A 22,892-nucleotide genomic window follows, 5' to 3' on the forward strand; every position below is an offset into this window, starting at 1 on the left:
CCTTCAGACCCCTCCCTGCTCAGCATATCTCCCTGAGCCTGGCGTTCCAGCAAGAGAACATTCAGAGGCCTCCGTGGTACAGGGACTTGCCTTGTGGAGACAAAGTCGCAGCCACAGTGCCCGGGCTCAGATCCCTGTGGCGTCCAGGGACACTACACTGCCAAGGGGAACCCAGCTTCAACCTGAATTCCCGGCTTACAGGCCCCTCCAACACCACTGGCTCCTGACCCCTCCTTCACTTCTGGTCCACTGGGCAGGAGAAGCGGGTCTCCACCAAATGGCCTGGCTGTCCCCTGGGTGATCAGGTTCTGACCAGTCTGACTGCTGGAAACCCAACCAGTCACAGTTCAGGTCGCAGCTACCCCAAGACCCCGGAATTCCCCTCCACACCCGTAAAAGGCTCAGGTCATGGTTCACCATGGCCAGAAACTGGGGGGAATTATCCAGAGCTCCATAATCAATCAAGGACCACTGGGAGGAAGAGAACCCAGCAGCTTGGTACACCCCACTAGCAAGAACCCTCCGAGGGTTCTAATCCGAGGACGACCAGACCTGTCAGCATTTCCACACAAGCCCAACCTATCACAGACCAATCAATCTCTTCTGCCCCAGAGGGACCAAAGCCCAGAAAATCCTCTGATTGCACATCAAAGTTTCAGAAAGCTCGGAGTTATAATTTGTACCTCTCACATCTAAACCGGATGTTTTAAAGTCAGATAACAAATAAAGTCAGGTACAAACTAGAGAGAACAGGCTCACAGATTTGGATGGAAGATCCTCTAACCTAACCTGCCACTTTACAGATGAGCAAACTGAGTCCCGGGGCAGGGGGCGTTGCATGGAAAAGCTGAGTCAGGCCTGGAGCCCAGATGCCCTGCTTGAGTCCGGGGATACCACACTGCACAACTTCCACTGTCCCCATGAGTGGGGCTCAGCAGCTGTGCACCCCAGGGCCCTGCCCTTGAGTCTCTGTGCAGGGAGCTGTTACACAAAGGGCTGGCCCCTCGCCCTCTCCCTCATGTCTCAGTGGAGCTCTTCTCTCTGATTCAGGGCACCAGCAGCTTTGGAGCCAGGGGAAGAGACACGAGAGTCCAACACCAGGGCTACTGGCCTGCGTCCAGGTTACCTTTGGGCATAATCTGATGCATGGCGACAGAGAGGAAGAAGATGGAGTCACTGTAGTAGGTCCCTGAGCCAGCACTGAAGTGCTTCTGCATGGCCTCCACCACCGGGAAGAGCTTGTCCGTCAGCACGCCAACGTCATGGAAGACCACCTGCAGGAGGACACGAGGAAACCACAGGAGTGAGCAAGCCCGCTCAGACACCCATAACACGCGCTGCCCCTCCAGGGGTCACGATCAGGCGGCCCAGGCAAGAGCTAAGACAATGAGGAACCACAGGCACACAACAAAGCCTTGGCCGTGAGTACGGGGACACCACATGGGAGAGTTGTGCAGGCATGCCTGTCGGGGGCACGTAATGGAAGAGGAGGGGGAGCCGTCCCCAGTCTGCTTTCTGCTTCCGAACTCCAAGCTGGGCCACCTGGAAACGCGAAGCCACGTGAAAATGTCTGGTCCCAAGATTCAGGACCCTCCGCGAGTCTGGGCGGCTGGTGCAGGCCCTGGCATCGCCACTCCCGGCGGCCACTCCGTGTGTCCAATGTTCCACCTCCCTGTCCAATAGTGTGGACAGGGCGAGGAGCCCCAGCAGACAGTCCCAGAAAACACCGAGTGCCGCAGCGGACTCGTCCATCAATTCAACCAGCGTTTCCCGAGGGTCCCAGACACTCTGGAGGTGCTGAGAGAGCTCGACGGAATAACCAGGCACCACCTCCTGCAAAACACTTAGGATCTAGAAAGGTCAGCAGCTACTGAACAGAGCTCTGCGATTTGTGAAACGCTTTCAGGCACACCGATGCCCGTGACAACCTAGGACTTAGTAAGGCAGACATCACGAGTATTGCTCTATTATGATGACAAATTATTAAAATTACAAATGAGAAAGCAGATGCTCAAAGAGGTTATGCTTGCCCAAGGTCACAAAGCTACTAAGTAGCAGGGCCAGAACTTGAACCCTGGTCTCTAGATTCCAAGTCCCACGCTCTTTCAGCAATAAATACATCCTCTTCCTTAACAGCAACCCCATCGGCACAAGCAGCAAACAGAACAGGTAAGAGTACTAACAGGACCCCAAAGAGCTGGTCTTCCTAGTCTGACGTTATTCCAGATTGTACATTCATCCCACATGCAGCTACCAAATTACCATGCACTCTGCTCACACAGGTCTCCGTGTGCCCCCCGACATCTAGAACACTCCACCGCACACCAGAGGCACTCAGTAAATACAGCCCAGGCCGGAAGCCTGGATGTTCCCCCTCCTCCAACCTCAGCCCTGACAAGAGATCTGCTGGTGACCCCTTTGACCTCACTTTTGCCCTGGCAGCCGACAGGACAGGACAAGCCTGCGAGGCTGCCACACGCTGGTCAGCCATCACCATATGGACTCCAGGACACCAACAGCTAAAGGAGAGGCCCCACGACTCCCCTGACTGGCTTGCTTACCTGCTCCAGGGCTCTGCCAGCAGGAGAAAGGACCGGTGTGGGCGGGGCCCCAAGGTTCTCAAGCAGGTGGGCGCCACCCCGTCATCTACCTCTGCCCTCTCTGCACCCCGGTCTCAGCGCCTCCTCCACCCGGCCTGCGCCCCCAGAGCCTTCAGGCATCAGCCGGTTAGAAGAACCACCTCTGCCGGCCCTACAGTGGGGGCCCACTGCCCCGTCCGCTTCTCCTGAGTTTAGGTTCTGCTTTTGGCAGAAACCTGTTTTTGTCCTCACTTACTTAAGTGTTTGCTTTTCTCTTTAAGTCTACTTAGGTTTCGGAAACACCATTACACTGAGAAAAACTTTTATATTGTGTTAGCATCATCGGTCTTGAAACTCTTTGTCTTTTTCAAATTTATCCACATTTCTGTCCTAATGAGCTATTTTCCTTTATCCTGTTCCTGACTCCTTTTTTTGCTGTTTTCTTTTTCATGACTTCTCAACCAGTTCTGCTACTCCCCAATACAGATGACAAATTCTGCCTTTCACCTCCTACACACCCCCATGCTCCCCTCACCCCACAGCGGTGACTTCCTGGCTGTGCAAGCACCACAAACCCTGGTTTCCCACCTCCTGCCCTGTCCCCTCCAAACCAGCCTCTGTTGTGCCTCTCGAATAACTGTCCAAATACCCAAACTCCCTTCTTCCTCTCCTTGGCTTCAAAACCTCCAACGGCTCACTGCCATCGGTCACAGTCCAAACTCCCCAGGAAGGCTTCGGAGACCCGGCACTAGTGACCGCCTATCCCTCGCACCCTCGCGCCCTCCCACCTCTGGGGATTGGGCAGAACTGAACCAGGCCATCCCCACCCTGTCCTATATCCTTGTATATTTGTACCAGCTCTTTGCATCATGGGGAACCCCTCCCAGCCCCCCCATGTGTCTGGTGAACTCCTAGCCAGTCTCCCCCAACACTGGCTCTGGCCTTGGCTCCCACAATTCCTCACGTCCTTCTCGGCACCCTCCATCACACCGAGGGAGGCTCCGCTTCCCTGTCTGACTTCTCTACAAGTCTCTGTTTCTATATCTGCTACATGGGGCACTGACTGAGGCCAGACGCTGTGGCTGCTCGGTGCCCCGTGCCCAGCCCCTGGCCACAGGACAGGCCACCACAGAGGTCTGTTGAACTAAATGCACTTCCTAACTTAGTAATGAAGTTACTAAACCAGCCTGAGCCTCAAATACAGAAATGAGAAGACCCACCTCCCATGGTGGCTTTTCGGACCACGTGGGACACGCAAAGAAAGCACCTAGTTCAGGGGCTGCCTCACGGTGCTTATTCCTAAGTATTAGCATTCACCCCTGTCCCCGTCCTCGGGTCCCTGAATCCCCTCTCCTCGCAGATCAGTCTTCACTCATAAGCCAGCTTCTCCCTCTGAGCCTCATTACACCTCCAAACCAGGGCTGGAAGTAGGAATTTGACGAGGAGCTAGAAGCTGACAAGAGGGCTCTCCCAGAAATGGAAGCCTCTGGGTTCATTAAAAAGAAAGACAGAGAATGGATACGTACAACCAAACACACACACACACGGACACGCTCAGAACAGAGCCTGCCGAAGCCGGGCGGAGGGAGCCCGCTTTCAGCAGCCAGCTTATTCCCCTGCCCGGGCCCCCATCTCACCCCACGGCTTCACGGGAGACAATTACATCCTATCAGCATTAATAGATTTATGAGGACAAACTGTACTCAGTACATCATTCCAAACGCTGCACACTGAAGCACCCGCTCCAATGAATATTTCATTTAATAAATCTACTTAAAGATAAATTAATATGTTCCATGGACACATAGCAGGAAGCAAACCACAGACACCACAAGTGTGAGTCAAAACACCCAGGCCTTCCAATGTCTACAACCACTTTGCAAACTGCGACCTTCCTAGGGCAGAGTCGGAGTTGGGCACACCAGTCCGGCCCAGGGTCTGGTGCCCAGCAGGCAGCAGTGAGGCAAGAGAGATGGAAGGTGCAAAGTGGGGGGGGGGGGGCAGAGAAAAGGTCACCCCTCCCACCATTCCTCCCCCCTTCAAATCCCCAACCTCAGTTGAAGGCAACTGGCCAACGAGAAGACCTAAAACAATGCTTTGGTTTGCACCAACTTGACTATACAATTTTGGGGGGACTTAGATTAAAAAGTCAAATCACTATCTGTAACTTTTATAAATTTATTTATATATAAGTACTTAAAATTATAATCCTATTAAAGTACTATTTTTCCCACACCCGTCTTACAAAATGATTTCTTTTTGAACTTTTCATGTGCGTTCTCCACATTAGTGCCTTTATCAACCCAAGTTGAGACATTCAGAGCCATTTTCTGGAACACATCATCCTTGTCATCCATGTAAGATGTTGGATACAGCTCCTTGTGAATTTATGCAGGATGGTGTCATTGGAAATGGCATCCCAACCCATGAAAATCCACGTTCATATCATCAAGCCATTGGTTTTTTTCATCGGCCTATAATTACATATTTGTAGCCACTTACTATCTTCCTTTTATTAGTGATCTTTAAAGGCTCACTTATATCAATATTCCACACTCGTAATTATGAAATCAAACCCCAGGAATGATGACCAAATCTGTGTTAAATTTCTTTGTCTCCTTTTATGTTTAATTAATTCTGTCAAGTGACTTCTAGAAGCACTTAAATTCAGTAATGACTGAGGTTGTTCCAGGCTAAGGAGTTCTCAAGCTGTACTTCGTGGTTCAAATAAAACATGTAATTGAGAGAGCACTGTGTACTAGAGACTCTGGAAAGACTCAGCTCTCTTGAAAAGGGCAAACTGGGGATGCGGGCAGCGGGGAAGCTGGCCTGGCCTCACAGCCACCATGCACAGCACATTCTAGACACTTCCAATATGAGGAGACCAAAGCAACCAGAACGGCAGAGTCTGATGCCAGGTGCAGACGTCTTTGCCAGCCCGGCCCTGGGCTCTCAGGCACAGACAGGCATGAAGAGCCAGGCCCCAGCTCCCCTCAATGTTCACTGAGGACATAAAGCAATGCCAAGCCTCAGCTCAACTTGGTGGAGGAAACTCATTGATCATTTGGCATGCCCCACTGGGAGTCGGGTCACACCATGATCTGGGAGCCAAGAAACAAGGTGACGGGCTGGCTCTGCACACAGACGCCAGGTTTCCAGGAAACACCAAGGTAAGGTCTGCTTGAAGAAGAGCAACTAGTCCAGCCATGGACAGGATGGCGACATCACCACCCCATGCTCAGCTAGAGGCTGTCCCCAGAACTGCTGCTGGAGAGCAGAACGACAACACAAAGCTAACATTCCTGATGCACCTGCCACAGGCTGGAATCTACGTACTACAGGAACAGCAAATGTGTGTGTCCGCTTGCCCCGAGGGGCGGCCTGGAGCACTGGGCAGGAAGGCCTCTATAGCTGTGTCAGGACTCAAGCCACCGCCAGCACCAGTGTCCACCAGTGTCCATCAGGCAAACTCACCCCCCAGTGCTGTGGGTACCCTGTTTCAGTTCCTCCCTAATGTGACTTCCGTCACTTCTGCAAGATGTCCTAGATGGAATTACTTTCGCCAGGCAGAAGCACAAAACAGCTGAAGAGGAAAAAAGAAGCCTGCCCGTCTGATTTCCAAAGAATTTCCAACATCCATGCTCATGACCCACTTTACTAACGGCTCAAGAGCTAACGCCGTCCTCACTACAAGGTGTCCAGTTGCTACAAAACATCTAGTCTTGTTCCCTCCCCACTCTCCTCTCCACTTCACACTTACTGCACTGTCAGAAGCTTCCAGATAACCAGATCTGCAGTTAATGTTCTGGGACTCCTACAAGATTCCCAACATTCCAGCAGATTCCATTTCTCCCATACCTCCATCTGGCCAGTATAGGGAGGACATTAAGACAGACAGACAGGCCCAGCAGCTATGGAAAAGGCCACCTGCACAGGCCGGTGGGGGGGGGGGTGACTGAGGGCCGAACCACATCAACCAGCAAGCTGCAGCCACAGTCAGGAGGGGAGTCGGGATCTGAGGGTCTCCAACTCCAGAGTGCAAAGGCTGTCGCTGGGGAGTCCTACAAAAATGCAGATTCCTGGGTCCTCACCCCAGACATCATGAGTCAGTTTGCAGGCGGGCTCAGGAATCTTCGTTCGGAAACCACCCCAAAGTGATTGTACTGCAGGTGGTCCTCAGACACTCCAAGTGCCCCACTGGACTCAGTGCCAGTCAGATGGCCTCAGGGTCCTGGTGGGGTTCAGCTCTGGAAATCACACTGCAGGGAGGCTGTGGGCAAACTTCCACGGCATGGCCAAAGGAGAAGACCAAGGTGGCAAAAGGTCCAGAAGCCCCTCGCCCGAGGAGCAGCTGGCGGATCTGCGGTGGGTACGCGCCCCGGTGGGGTGGAGCAGAGAGGACTATATGATCTCACACGTGTGCCAGATCATTCTCTCCAGCTCCTCCATCTCTCCCCACTCATGTTTTCACCACCTTTTATTTTCTTGCCTGGAATGGAGAGAGGATAAATGGCAAAGGTTAAACCCCTACCCCCTTTCGAACCTCGATTCTCTGTTGACTAGAAGCCTCTAACAGAGGAATCGAGCATCGGCCCCAAGTTAGAACAGGCCACCGCGATGGGAGGAGAGACGAACCCAGGCTGAGGAACTGGACACAGTGCCCTGTGTGCCCAGCGTGGCTGCACCCACATTTCTCACCTCTCGCCCCGTGTTGCGCACCCCACCTCCAGTGGTAAGAGGGTCTCTCCGGCAAGCAGGTAAAGTGATGAAGACCTGACCAGCTCAGCAACCCAGAGAGGCTGTGTACATGACAAGAGCAAGGAAAAGGCGGGTGGTCTGTAGGTGCTCTGCTCTGCAGACCTTCAAACACCCAGGCCCTCCCAGGGAATTTCCAGGATGACCCCGGGGGACTACGGCAAACCACTGGGACAGAGCCGCGTCCTTGGAAGGCAAAGAAGGAGCTGAGAAAAGACGAACACATGGAGAGGCGTGGAGAGAGACAGAGGGAGTGGCCCAGACGCTCCTTCAAGGCTGACTATGAATGAACCATAAGGCGACTCCAAAAGAAAAATGGAGGCGAGGGGACAGAAAGGTCATTGTTTTCTCCTGGACTTGGGAAGTGTTCATGACCAGCTAACAGCAACATCAGACTGTGGCTTCATGGCCTTCCAGATATCCTTGACACAGCTGAGGGGCACCAGAAGCAGAAATCCATAATTCTGCAGCACGGTGCAGCCAACCGCCCCAGCCCCAAGGCCCGTCTCACGTGTCACTCACCCACCGCCTGCGGCCCTGGTCTCTGGGCTCCAGCGCCCTCCTCTCAGCCCTGAGCAGTCATTCTTAAACACCAGTGCCTCAGTCACTCCCCTCCTTTTCCGGCACTCACTAAAGAGCACATCTAGTGAGCTCTTCAAAACAATCCTTACACAGCAGTTACAATCGTCCCTTAATTCGCCTCTTTACAAATGATGAGGTTTGCTTTTTTACATATAATGCTAAACTTCCTGACAGTACAAGCCAATTTTCTACAATATAATGTTTTCCACCTCAAAAGGTAAGAGAAGGCATGAGACAGAAGGAACACGGCGGAAGGATGGAAGACCCAGAAGGTCAGAGAGAGAACGACAGCAGCAGGATTGTCCTGGGAAACTCAGGAGGAGCTGTCTGGTCTCTCTACTCACCCACAAGTCCACGGACTGTAGACCTGGCCGGTCTTCTTGACCAGGCTCCCTGACCTGTTGTCATCTCCCATGACCTATGACCTCCCAAAGAACACTGCAGTTCCACCAGGAGTGACACCCAAAGGCATGCACTTAGCCGGTTCCAGCTTCAACCTGGCAGGCAGGAAGTAGCCTCAGGTGGGGGGCCTGCCCCACGCTTACTACCCCCTCTGCCCCCCTCCCCGAGGTCCGCACTCCCCTGCTGGCTCTCTGGGACTGGGACACAGCTGGAGCCCAAGCAGGGAGCCACGGTACCCTCCGAGCTCGGAACAGTCAGACTCTAGGACACAGGACAGCCTCCACCATTTGCCGGCTCTCCTAGGTTCCAGTGCTCCCCAAGATGCGGCACACACCCATGGGGGAGGGGGGCAGGGTACAAAAGAAAATTCTAAGAGGCACACAGATCAACCACTTTAATGCTCATGGACTGATTTTCATATGTAAAATATGAGAAAATTAGCAAAAACACTTCAGAACTATGATTTCACAGCTAGTACCTAAGGAAAATTAAGGAAAAAGATGTAAAGAAGAGTCAGTTTAAAATACACATTGAGTAGGTAACGCTGCAGGCAGTTATGGGATTTGGGCAAAAACCGTGAAGGAAACATTCAAACGACCCGACACGGGAGACATTGTTCGTGTCCATCACCTTTTTTGGGGGGTGAGGTGATGGTTTAAAATGGTGAGCACAGCACTGAGAGCCAGGAGGTGTCCGCAGCGGGAGTGCCGGCCTCCCCCAAGGTCGGCCCCGGCGGGCGTCGGAGCCGGGTCTCCGGCAAGCCCTCCCGCAACCTCACGCCCAGAGTCCCCCCCACCCTCCTCTCCCCCACCAGCCAGGCTGGCAACTGCGCATCACCGCACCACAAGGAAATGAGACGAAACATGTGTCAGGCAGCCACGTGGACAAACACGAGCTCATCCAACCCTCGCCATGTCTGTGCCCTTCGTCAAAGGGATGTTTACTGTCCAAGGTGACCCACTGGATGGCCGAGGCCCAGATCTGAGCCCAGGCCTTTTTGATTCTAGAATGCGAGCCAGCTGTCAGTCCCTGGGGACGACCCTCACTCCACCTTTCTTCTTCTTTTAGTCCCTCACTGAGGGCAGAGCCCCCACTAACTGGGGGGTGACATGTTTCCAGCCCTCCAGAAGCCAAAAGTCTGGGTGTGAAGGAAATCTAGTGTAGAAAGCCTCATCGTGTTCCTAACCCAGTAAGCACCCTTCTCCTGAAGGGTCCCAAATCCCGCACTCCTCCCCACCCCACAGCTTCCTCTCTCCTCTTGGCCAGGATACTGGCCTCCTAACAGGCCTCGCCCTCATTCTGTCCTCCACACAGCCTCCAGAGTGGCCCTTCTCCACTCAAAACCCAGCCACAGCTCCTCCCATCACCAGTCAAAGCCAGAGTCCTCACAGGCACCGGGTGGTGCCTGGGTCTGCGGGCCTCCTGCAGGGCCTCCCCAGCCACTCCCACACCACCACAGGCAAGGCCTTGCTGCTCCCCGCACACGCCAGGCAACCTCCCACCCTGGCCTGCACTCTTCCTCATGGCTGCATGGCCAACTCCACGCCTCAGGCCCCTGCTCAAAAGCCACCTCCTTAGTGACAGTGTCCCTGCCTATCAATTAGCCATCACGACTGCCCCACACTCCGAGGCCTCTCACCCTGCTAACATACTGCGCCATTTACCTCCTAGGACACTGCACAACTTCCTCATTTGCTTATCATGGAACAAGGAGATGAAATGAAACCTAGCCTTTTCGAGCCCCTACTTCATGGTGTCCCAGGCAGCAAAGCAGAAATGTTATTAGCTCATTTACTTCTCTTCCTGACAGAACATAAGCTCCAAAAAGGCAGGATATTTGACCTGTTCTGCCTCTTTTGTTCATTGATACACCCAGTACGTATCAATGTCCTGGGGTAGTGCTGGCACCTATTAGACACACAGGTAAGTATGGCTCAGTCTACATGGACCTTTTTTTAAACATGCTCATTGCAAAGAAAGCAGTGCTCCTTTGTTCTGGCTTTCCTAAGTGTCCCCCAAGGACCAGCTGCAGCCTTTGGCTTCCCCTCTGTCGGCATTCCTCTGCTTTGGCTCTAAGCCCCTGGGGTCCAAGGATCTTCCCTGAAACTGTATGAGAACACAGACCACTTCACGGAGGAGATGGATTCATGCCACAGGGAAGAGACCGGTCATCAGGGAGCACCAGGCCACTGCCGCCCTGCAGGCAGCCCCCCCCGGCCCCCGCTCAGACCCGACAGCTGCCCAAGGCTCACGCCTCGCAGCCCATGCCCAGGAACATGGACTTTGCTAATCATAAAAGCACAAGTGGATAGGCAATACACGTGGAGCCAAGAGCTCACACGGGTCACTGGTCCAACCCTCCCATTTCAGACAGGGAAACTGAGGCCCAGTGAGGGGGAAAGGGCTATCCTCAAGTTACACAGCAAGTCACCGCCCCAAAGCCAGGCCCTGTGCCTTCTCAGACAGCTCTGTGGCAGTGGAAGCGAGACTCGGGGAAAGGCCAGTCCACCTCTAGCTGGAGGCACCCTCCTCCCTGCTCTCAGCTCCAGAGATTCTGAAACACTGGGGAAGACTGGTCCAAGTCTCGACGTGACCAGAAAGCGTGGGATGGTGCAGAGGTCACTCAAGGTTGCCCTGGAAGTTTCCCTCCTATCCTATTCCCCACGTGGCCCTCAGGTTTCCACCTCCTGACACAAAGGCAGGAGGACCCGCCCCAAGAAGCGGGAGCCTGCACACCAAGTGCTTGGGAGGGCGGGGAGTGGGCGGCAGGAGCGCCGCCCTGGACAAGAGCTTACGGCACTTCAGACAGATGCCCAGACTCCTGGGCCGGGAAATGCCTGGCCAGGTGTGGGCTCTGGAGGAAGCCAAGCACGTGTGTGTATGCAAACACATACCTAATGCTCACTGCAGCAATGTTTGCGTGACAGAAAGGGAACAACCCAGCCACCTCTAGTGGGAAAATGGATAAACAGGTCTACGCATAATGAAATCCTACACAGCAGTGAAAGCGAACAAACAGGACCCACATGTCAACTTGGATACATCCCCAAACCACAGGTTGTATGAAAAAAAGAAGTATCAAGAGAATATATGAGAGTATTTTTATGACTGTGTAAAGGGCGCCTGGGTGGCTCGGTCAGTTAAGTGTCCGACTCTTGGTTTCAGCACAGGTCATGATCTCAGGGTTGTGGGATCGAGCCCCACATCGGGCTCCATGCTCAGGGCAGAGTCTGCTAGAGATTCTCTCTCTCTCTCTCCCTCTGCCCCTACCCCTGCTCATGCAAACATGCTCGGTCTCTCTCTCTAAAATAAATAAATAAAATCTTTAATATAACTGATTAAAATATAGAAAGCAATAAAAAATGCACATATACATTTTTGTGGGCTCATATATATGTCATAAAAGTACAAAAACACAAATTCCACAAAGCTTACCCCCTTCTTGGGTGTGATAATGAACACCTCGGGAGGGGTAGGATAGGGAAGAAGTAGGAGTGGGCTTGGGGCTAGATCTATAATATCTTGTTTCTTTAAGAAAAAGAATCTGAAACAAATACAGAAAAATCTTAGGTGCTAACATCTACCCAACCTATACAATAAGAGCATAATCCATTACATTTTCTCTGGATTTTTCTATATTTTGGTGTTTCATAACTTAAATTTTTAATGTACAAAAAAAATAAAATACTGGGGCACCTGAGTGGTTCAGTCAGTTAAGTGTCTGCCTTCGGCTCAGGTCATGATCCTGGGATCGAGTCCCACATCGGGCTCCCTGCTCGGCAGGAAGCCTGCTTCTCCCTCTCCCTCTGCCCCTACCCCCTGCTCATGCTCTCTCTCAAATAAATAAATAAAATGCATAATAATAAATAAATAAAATAAAATACTAAAAAAATAGAATTCTAAGAAGAGAAAAAGCAGGGTTGTGCAAAGTAAATTAGCTGGAAAACTGTATAATAGAAAGCCAAGACAGTGGGCACTGAGGACTGTTACTGCTGGGTCCTGACTTTCAGATACAATTTATGGGCACAGGACCACTTCCAACGGTGACAAATTCCATATGAAAAGTAGGGAGGAGCTCAGGGAACAATTCAAAAGAAGGAAAACACACACACACAGATGTTCTCTGTGGCTTATTTAGAGGATGAAAAATCAGAAATTCCCAGGACGGCTTACAAAAGAAATAGGACAGTAACTGACAATACAACCGTTCAAACAATAAGCACAAAACAAGACAGAAAGATGGGAAAATGTCCTCAAGCTGCAACCCCACATGTGGGTCTTGCAGGAAACACACAACCAAATGCCCTCACGGCACCCAAAGTATGCCTGCGGGTGGGCAAGGCTCAAAAGCAACACGCAAGAGTGCCGATGGCTCCGTAGGACCGGATGCTCATTGCACAGTGTTACACTCTCCCAGAGGCAGGTGTGGACGGGCTCCCCGGGGCTCCGCTCCCTGCTCCCACCTGCCCACTCTCTCTCTCACCCCACAGCCCAGGGACTAGGCGGATTCCTCAGAATGGGATGCTCCCATGGGGCAGTGAGAATCCCCTTCCATATTTCCAGGCTAGAACAAACACCTCAAAGATTTCCACAAATCCATTCCAGATGCTGCACATGTCACAGAAAAGGGCTCGGGGGTCGGTAGCTCCAGAAACCAAGAGGTTAAGCAGCAGGGTCCTATTTCATCTCGCGGAGCCAGCTGCTTGAGACAGAGCTTTTGCTTTAAGTAAAGAGAAATGTTCTCCTTTTACATTTGTCCTCACAGCCTAGCAGCCCTTGGAGCAAGCCGGATTAGTACCTACCTTCAGTTTCTGATCAAAGCAAAAGCTGCTCCGTGAGTCTGAAGAACAGACAAGTAAATGGAATCAACCTCCATAAACATCTTAACGTCCTCTGCAAACACTGCTCACTAACCTCAATTAAGCTCTTTAGCTGTTTGCTCCGCGCTGATGAAGGGAGTCACTAGCTAAGTTGAGTTCTAGACTGGAACACTTAGAAATGATGCTCTCAGCCAAGTCCCAGTGGTGCCTGCCATCAGCTCACAGCGCACAGACTCCATGGGGACCGCAGGGTGACCAGTGCCCCTGAGCCTGGGCACTGTGTGGCTCTGCTCCCAGAGGGCAGCCACCTGCCCCAGCCGGCCCCTGAGTGGGCAGTCAGGGACCCGAGATTCTGGCTCTGACTCAGACGTCAGCAGCAGCTGACCGAGGCTTGCCAGTGCTCCACTGCGCTGTCCCCAGGGACCCAGGACCAAAGGTTGCTCTGACCTTATCTGGGTTAAACTCTACTACTCTGACCACAGGTTAAATGTACCTTAGAGCAGGTAGTCAGCAGCTGAATAACGATCAGAGGGCTCAGGCCCACTTCCCTACTAGGGTATTTGCAAGTCACTGACCCCTCCCCAGGAGCCGTTCTCTTGCGCTGAAAGCTTGTTCTTTTTCCACTGGGAGGAAACTGGGGACCACAGGGCCTAACCCCACTGGGCTCAGTCACCATCGCTCTTACCTGGCATGTACACAGGATATAATAAGGTACGGGGGCCAGGGGATCTCTGTGCCCAACTTGCCCTTTTATAAGACAAACCTGAGCATCCATACAGCCAACCTGAGCGGGGCTACCTGTACCAGGATCTGACCTGTGACCCCGGACGAGCAGGTGCAGACCAGCAGGGCAGGCCCAGGAGATGGTATTCCAGGCCGCTGGAGGGCAGGACACACACCCGGACAGCCTTCATGGGGAATAGGGCAGCCATGCCCAAGGTCCAGAGCAGACATCTAGTATGTGCCGGGCACGAACAGGACTCTGAGGAACAGTAACTCGTTTAATTTCCTCCCCACAACAACGTTTGGAGGCGGGTGATGCTACTGTGCCCCTTCCGCAGATAAGGAAGGAGTTCAGAGACGGCAAACAATGACCTCCTCGAGGGCTGAGGCAGACCCGTCCACAGTCAGCACCATACTCACCGAAGAAACACACGCCCACCCCCACACTCGGCTCACCAGAAGGGAGATCAGACATAGACTGTACCCTCGAGGGCCCCCCATATGGCAGCTCCGCCAGCACTGCAGACAGAGGCATCAGAAAGCCGATAAAGGCAACAGGCCCTCAGAGACAGTGGGCTCTCCGGGGGGGGGGGCTCAAGCTGCCCCTTAAAGTTAAGCTGGGCAGCAAAGCAGCAGAACACGAAGTACCCTGAGCACCTACTGTGTCTGTGTGTGTGCGTGTGCGTGTGCGTGTGTGTGTGTGTGCGTGCGTGGTGGAGCTCGACTCACATAATGGAGAGCTCACGCCCTGACACCCAGAGATCCTTCTGATAGACACCTCTGGACTGCGGTTGATGGGGTGCAGACCCGGGCAGGGGACAGCAGGGGGCTCCCTCTACCACCGCCCCGGCTCTGAGGCCTGCCCGGAGGAGGCCGGCTCTGCTCCACTGTGAGCAGCTGCTCAGTGGGGTGTGAAGCGAACACACTGAGGGTAAACAAAATGCAGGCGTGTGCGGGGCAGTCACAGGTGGGTGAGGCTAAGAACAAAAACAGAAGACCAACAAGCACACAAAGACCAGCACAGTCCAGAACTGGCTCCGGAAACACACGGAAGGGAAAGCAGGCAGGGAGACAGCAGGGGCAGGAGACCTGGCTCCCCGGCCCTTTGTCCATTGCCCTAGCTGAGTGGCCTTGAGCAAGTCGCTTGGCCTCTCTGGGCCCCAGTTTCCTCACAGGTAAGATAAAGGGACAGGACTACACAACCTTTCCACTTCTCTCTGGTGCTGACTCCTCTGACTTGCTGCCAAAACAGCCTTGAAGGTGGGGTTCCAAACAGCACAGTCCTCAGAGACCCACGCGCTCACAGAGGCTCCCAGCTGGTTCTACGGGGCAGAACCTGGAGGAGGAGGGAGATCTGCCCCTGCAGGCTCTGAGGTCCCCCGGCTCTTCCCAAGCCCCCTATCCAACCCCTGCCCTGCTGACAAGGGGAAGAGGATATGGGTGTAAGGCCCCAGCGAGCAGCAAGCCCAGGGGCACCATGCCCTCTGGGATCCCAGCGCTCACAGCACTTCCCGTGTGGAGACTAGAATGACCCAGACCTCACAGGCATGAGGGCAGAGTGCTTAGGAGTCAGAAAGACCGCTCAGCCACTCTGTGGCCGGATGGCTCTGAGCAAGCTACTAAACGGGCTCTGGGCTCAGGATCCTCATCTGTGAGACCTCCTCCTGGGGGAGAATCCGCTCCCCCCACCCCACGAGAGCTGATCACTCCGAGGATTAAATCAGAGAGCGAGAGCAGAATGTAGCATGGTGCCTGTCACTTACATGGTGGCAACGGCTGCTAGCACCAGTGACAAGGTCAATGGTAAACGTCTGTGAGAGCTTGCATGACTCCACACTCCAAGCCAGGGGCAGAGGCCGCAGTTGAATCGTATCTCCCAGAGAGGGAGGGGCGAGTCAGCAAGGAGGCCTGGTCAACTACCCCAGAAAGAGGAGAACCATGGCTTCAAGACCCACCCCCCCAATCTCTTACCCAGCCATTCAATAAAGGTCCAGAAAGGACTTGTCCTCTACACTTCCTAGCACCCAGTTTCCACATGCCAGTAAGAGAGCCACGGAATATTGTTCAGGGCTGAAATGTCCCTACCCATCTTACAGATGAGAAACTGAAGCTCGAGACACTGAAAGGCCTTGTCAGTGGAGCCAGGGTCAGAGTGAGCCCCAGAATTCGGGAGCATGATACCTGGGCGGGACTCTGCCCACCATACCTCAGCTCAAAGTGAGTGCCAGCCCCAGGCACTGGGGGGCTCTGGGCAGATCAGGTGGCCACAGCAGCCCTATCCGTGTAAGACAAACACACAAGCCAAGCCCCTGCCACCCTCCCTAGACCAACATCAGCATCTCTTCTTAGTAACACAAGAGGGAGAGTTCTGAAACCCAAAAAGAGTCTCCAAAACACACCTGAATCTTCCCAGCTGCTCTAGGTTGGACGACTTCCTGTCTGGAGAACCTACGTTAAAAGGTACAGGAAGTCTTCTTTAAATCGAGAGGCCTCCATCGGTGGCCAAGGACTCCACATGTTGGCCAGCCACATCCTACCCATGTCAGAGCATGCTCACGGAATGTCGGAGAGGAACACGGGTGCCCAGGGCCCTCTCCCCACTTCCCGAAGGCCCCGGGAGACAGCCTCACGGTGCGCATGTGCACTGCACGGCCGCCTGTGCTGGCAAACGCCTCCTCCAGTTCAACAACCTTGGGCGGAGTCTTACTCTACCTGGGGCCCTGGGCTACACTACGTCCTGGAAACACAGAATGACAGACGACACAGCCCGGCCCTCCAGGAGCTTGCAGAGGACAAGGGCTAACCCAGAGATGGGCAGCAATACGGTCCGGGATGGCTTCCCCCCAGAGCCGGCATCCACCGCAACTTGTTGCTGAAGAGCACAAAGTGAAGCGGATAGAGAAGGGAGGGATGGGTGTTCCAGGACAGGACGTGACGGAGCAAAGTCCCCGGGGCATGAATGGCTGGGGGGGCGGGCACCAGAAGCCCAGGCAGTGCTGTAAGGCCGAGTGCTGGGAGAGACAGCCAGGCCCCAACGCAGCCCGGCCAGCGCGGGCTCGGTGGCTCCCTCCGACTGCTCTGGAGCCCTGACTGCCCAGGCTATGTCTGACTGCTGCCAACCAGCCAGAGAGCCATGCACTCACTCAGCCAGATGGCGCCCTCTCCTTCTGGTCACGACTCTCCTGCCAGGTACAGGAGACAAGGCCAGTCTGTTGCCCTAGCTGCCTCAGTTCCCCCCTCTGTAAGATTGGGAGGGTCACATCCTACCAATTTACAACGCATGCATTGCCCCAAGCTCCCTGACTGCCACAGACAGACCCGCCATCCTCACACAGCCCGTCTCAGTCTCACCTGGAATCCCCTGCCCCAGGTCTTCCTGCCCCCCGGACAGCAGGTGGCCTGGGACACCCTGAGCAAAGCTGGCACTATGCCTAACCTTGTACAGGTTTTTCAAACAACGACTAATCCACTCGTCCATCTGCCAAAGCCTATGAAGCCCCTCAGACTCCCACACTGACCAGGATTCAAGGAACCCGACCATCGGGGGCGGGTTTCACAGAACCTGCATCCTGGACGGCCATGCTGATCTGGCAACAGCAAGACCCCTCACAGCACTCAAGGATGTATGAGCCATAGGGGGTGAGGCCCAAGACCCTCTTCAGGGATGGGTGGGAACAAGAGATATGAGCAAGCTCTGGGGATAGGTAGGTCTCCCCAGCAGCCTGGCTTTTAAAAATCATTTACAGTTTATACTTCACAGAATTCTCAAAAACTTTATGAACAATTACTATGTGCAATCAGACCAAGGAAATAAATCGAACGCCATTAAGAGATCAACAAACCTGAAAAATGCTCACAGTTTACTGTAAACAAGTTTGAATTGGAATCTTCTAGAAATTTCTAGAATTGGAACTTCTAGAAAGGAACCTTCAGAGAGAAGACTCCAATAACCAGAAGACACAGCAGGATCATCCATGTTGCCTACACAAAGAATATAAAGCACAGACTCCAGCTTCACCATCCTAACGGGAAACAGCAGCACCCACTCCAGAACACAGGCCAAATCAAGCTAGCGTTTGCTGAGCCTCTGCCCAAACCCAGACGTGTGCTCAGCATGCTGGGGAAGGGAGAGATGAAGACTGGAGCCTCATTCCCCTAGCAGAAAAGAGAAAGCATGGGCACAACTGAATGCCAAATGAGGCCAGTATCCAGTGCTTTTCAAGGGGGTACAAAGTGCATTGTTAAGAGGGGTTGGGCAGCTGGAGGGGAGGGTCAGAGAAGGACAGAACATTGTAGTCGGGGGAACTGAGGAAGACTCAAAAGAACACGAGGACACCCTGTGCTACGGTCTAAATGTTTATCCCCGCCCCACGCCCAAATTCAGATGTTGAAATCCTAATGCCCAATGTGACGATATTTGGAGGTGGGGCCTGGGGGAGGTAGAGCTCTCATGAATGGGATTAGTGCCCTTAGAAAAGAGACACCAGAAGAAAGGGAAGAAGAAAGGGGGGTAAACAGAAGGGGGAATGAAGCATGAGAGACTATGGACTCTGGGAAACAAACTGAGGGCTTCAGAGGGGAGGGGGGTGGGGGAATGGGATAGGCTGGTGATGGGTAGTAAGGAGGGCACGTATTGCATGGTGCACTGGGTGTTATATGCAAGTAATCCATCAGGAAACTTCACATCAAAATCTAGGGATGTACTGTATGGTGACTAACATAATATAATAAAAAATTATTATTAAAAAAAAAAAAAAGAAAGAAAAGAAAAGAAAAGAGGCACCAGGTGAGGGCACAGCAGGAAGCTGGGTCCACAACCCAGAAAAGGGCCTTTTGATCTTGGACTTCCAGCCTCCAAAGCTTCGAGAAACCAGTGTCTCTTGTTCATAAGCCACCCGGTCCGTGGTATTTTGTTAGAGCGGCCCCAACACATGAAGACATCGTGAAATAAACCTGGGCAGAACACAGTTTTGCAAGCTCACTCCGCTGCCGTCCAACTGAATCAGTAAGCACTGTGCTTTCTCAAATGAGGAGAATCCCTCCTCCCAACACACCTACTCAGGTACCATCAGGAGAAGCCATCATTTATTAGCCAGTCACCTGCCACAGGTCAGCCCCAAGCTGCCTCATTTTATCTCCTAGCCACCTGCAAGATCACGGGTGAGGGGAGAGCGGTCAGGGGATTACATTCAGGGCCACGCTGCTTCCAAATGCTCCAGACTGCATTTGAGCCCGGGGCCTGGGCTCCAAGCCATGTGCTCCTGCCCTGGCTGGCCCAGTACAGACTCCACTGGTGGCAGAAGGGGTGGTGAGCTCCAGTGAGGAGAGGAAAGAGGCCAGAGGGGGAAAGCGTGCTCCTGGACTGGTCCTACCACAGCAGGGCAACAGAGGCCTGCCTCCGGGACACTTGGTCCCACCAGCAGGCGGATCACTTCCTTGGAGCTGCTTAACAGTAATCACCCCAATAAATAAAACAAATGGCTTTAATTTAAAGCATATTAAGTTAACAGCAGGCTTTGCACCAGCTGACAGGGCCCGGCTCCGCTGCTCAGAACAGGCACCTAAAACAGGGGTGGGTGCATAGCGTTGCCAACTGTAAAAAGCCCTGCTCCACGCAGGCAAGCAACACAGCCACAGTGACCGGCCGCCAGGAGGGGGGCACTGCACCCCTATCCACCAAGCCTGCCTCTGCGGAGACTCGAGCCACTCCCCCAAATTTCCAGCTCCTGCCAAGAGACCTGCGGCTCTGTCTCGACAGGAGCTCCTGGTGGGGGAGAGGGGCAGCTCTGCCTTCACGCAGCTCTAGCCACGTTTCCCCCTTTTTATTTTATTTTTTATTTTTTTATTTTTTTTAAGTGGCAGGTCGCCTCCCTTCTCCCGGAGGGCCGGCACGTGCTGGGTGGGATGAGGCTCCCGGTGGGTGTACCCTGGGAAGCCGCAAGGCTGTGGGCTGGGCCCGACTGGGGGTCACTTGGCGGGAACAAGGGCAGGCCAGAGGCTCGAGATGCGGGATGCGCAGACACCCCCCCTTCCCCATCCACGGGTCCCTTGGACTGTGCGGCCAGGAGGCACTGATGTCTTCTCCATCCGGACGCAACCATCCAGCTTCTGTTTCATCCACCTTTTTCAAAGGGCCTCATCAAAGCCGGTTTACACCAGGCACAGGAAGGAAATGACCGCCCACAATCGCCAGGCAGACTCCCTTTCATTTCAATCTTCCTCTCTAAAAACCCGGGGGGAGGGGCGGGGGACGCTGGTGGAGAAAGAACAAAAAACAGCTCTGCTCTCGCCCCAGGCTTCGGTGGTGGGAGTGTGGCGCGGGCAGCTCTGGCGCCTGGCTCCAGCTGAGCAAACGCGGGGCGGCGGCGCCCTCCAGTGGCCGCGGGGAGCCCCGCACACAGCTCCTCGGGCCTGGGAGGGGACTCCGCACCGGGAGCCGGAGAGCAGCTCTCCCCTCCCCGGGTCTCAGGGACCAGGCGGTGATGGGCAGGAGAGGCTGGTGGCCCAGTGTGGGCTACACTCCTCCAGCTACTCCACCTGCGGACCTCCTGGCTTGGAGACCGGCGCCCTGATTCTAGCCCCGGGGCGCCCTCCGGCCCAAACCCCCAAGCAGCGGACAACCCGCACGTGTTCCCTCCAGTACTGACCCCCTGGTCTGGCTCAGGCACAGGGGTGCTGGAAAGCTTGCCCCCAGCAACCAGCGGCGCTCCGGCCTCCCCTCCCCAGCCGGAAAGATCCGTGGGAACACAGCGCAACGAGGCCGTTAGGATGGGTGAACGCGGCCGGCACCTGGCCAGCGCTGCGGGGGGGTTAGGGGGAGCTGGCTCTCTATCCACTAACCGGAAAGGGAGGGGAGGCTGCGGTAACAGTGATGCCCAAACAGAGGGGCCTGGGCTGATTCTAACCCCAGCTCTGTGTGGCACTAAACACGTCACTGCCCCTCCACCCAGGTCTGTCAGCTCACTGGGAGGACACTGCACCCACAGGTTCAGAATTTCCTTCCAGCTCCAAAGCTTGGTGATTCTGCAGTGTTCTGGGAAGGCGAGGGAGACTGACGCTGCCCTCGAGGAAAGCACGGTCTTTGTTCAGATTGATGTAATCTTTTATTTGGGGCCACCGGGCAGGGAAATGATATAGGTTGTGAGGTGGGCTACAGCCCAGCCCTCACTGGCTCCCACTCTCATGGGTGTCCCCTCCTCCCTAAAGCATGATACAGCCCAGCCCCATGACTTAGTTTGGGAGCTCAAGTAAGTCACCTGATCTGTCAGCCTTGGGGCCTCCTTCACCTGTCACAGTGATGCTCAAGTGAGATGTTTGTAAAAGCACATTTATAAACTCTAAAGTGGTGAACAGATGTTACTATTATTCTCCTAATCAAGTCTTCATACGAGTAACATTGCCTCATTGATTTTAGAGATAACATTACTATATACATCCAAAATTTCTGACCTGTGTTCTTCAGAATACAAGCGTTTCCAGAGGTGCTGTAACATCTTTCTAGGTGGGGCAGGGGAGGGTTTTCTTGTAAAATGCTTTTTGGTAAGAAAAATATCAAATACATAAGAAAAATATCAAATATAAGAAAAATATCAAATACATGTATGCAGTTGTCCTTATCAATGTGCAATCATCTCACCATTAGTCACTGGGGAAATGCAAATCAAAACCACAAGGAGATGCTACCTCACACCCACGAGAATGGCTATGATCAGAAAGACAGACAACAACCAGTGCTGTCAGGGACGGGGAGAATCTGGAACCTTCATACACTGCTGGTGAGAATGCAGAATGGTGCAGTCACTTTGGAAAACAGTCTAGCATTTCCTCAGAGGTTGACTATGACCTAGCCATTCCATGTCGGGGTATATACCCAAGAGATCTGAACACAAATATCCACACAGAAACTCAAACGAATGTCCACAGCAGAACTATTCACAATAGCCAACCAGTAGACACCACCCAAATGTCCATCAAATAATGAATGGATAAATGTGCCATATCCATACAACGGCATATCATTCAACCAGTAAATAGGATGAAGTACTATCCATGCCAAGAGAAGGGAGCCAGATACAAAAGGTCACATATTGAATGAGTCTATTTTTTGAAATGTTCAGAACTGGCAAATTTATGGAGATAGAAAGCAATTTGTGGTTGCCGGGGCTGGGGAAAGAGGGGGATGGGGAGTGACTGCTAATGGGTATGGTTTGGGGGTGATGAAAATGTTTTGGAATTAGTGGTCATGGCTGAACAACCTTGTGAATATTAAAAACCACTGAACTGTTTTTTTTAAAGGGGTGCATTTTATGGCATGTAAATCCTGTTTTCTTAATTGCAAAAAAGAAAAATGTGATTATCTGTCTTTTTTAAAACGACCTCTAGGAACAGCAAACCGGAAATTGTGAGGAATTTACCAACCACCCATATGTCAGCGTGATTCAGCTACAGGATGGTCCCCGACCTATGTTATGTGGGCTTTGCCCTATAATGTTAACACACTATCTGTGTTATTATCTATGGAATTATCCAGACTGTATCGTAACGGGTTACAATAATACCATATAAGTTATTCCCTACAGATCAATGACTGAAGTTTTTCCTGAGAAACACGCATCGCTGTTTCATGAACATATTATCACTAAAAGAGCTCCGCCGGTAAATGGGTTTGGTAACATAGCACTGTTCTCTAAATTCGGGAGCAAAAAAAGTCAGCCTGTCTTTCCAAAGAGCCTCTCATTGCAGGAGGCATTTCTCAGATCACCTCTTTCCCAGACTGTCATAACTTCTTCACGTCTCATTCACATGCAAGGTGCCTGCTGCTCCAACGAGCTGGAGAAGCTGCCTTTCAGTGTCACCTGTTTGTCATTAGCTTCATCAGTGAGACGGCCAGCATGGCGGTCTTTACACTTCTTTAAGCCCCAACTGTGAGCTGAGGTTCTCATCTTTTCGAAGCCACTCAGTTTTGCTCCTGCAGAAACTCTGGAAATACCCCAACGTGCACCGATCTTCCGCGTCTGTCAGCCTCCTCCGT

General features: G+C 53.1%; 1 protein-coding gene across 2 annotated transcripts in view; it reads right to left on the bottom strand.

The window, feature by feature from the left end:
* XXYLT1 (xyloside xylosyltransferase 1) overlaps window positions 1-22,892 on the bottom strand; it is a 166,009-nt gene that overhangs the window by 136,113 nt on the left and 7,004 nt on the right. For both annotated transcript variants that reach the window (XM_026496180.4, XM_044383136.3), the window contains exon 2: window positions 1,127-1,274. In XM_026496180.4, the coding sequence (XP_026351965.1) occupies window positions 1,127-1,274 (148 nt within the window). The remainder of the gene's footprint in view (window positions 1-1,126; window positions 1,275-22,892) is intronic.

The sequence above is a fragment of the Ursus arctos genome, unplaced genomic scaffold, assembly GCF_023065955.2.
Source record: "Ursus arctos isolate Adak ecotype North America unplaced genomic scaffold, UrsArc2.0 scaffold_4, whole genome shotgun sequence".
Lineage (NCBI taxonomy): Eukaryota > Metazoa > Chordata > Mammalia > Carnivora > Ursidae > Ursus > Ursus arctos.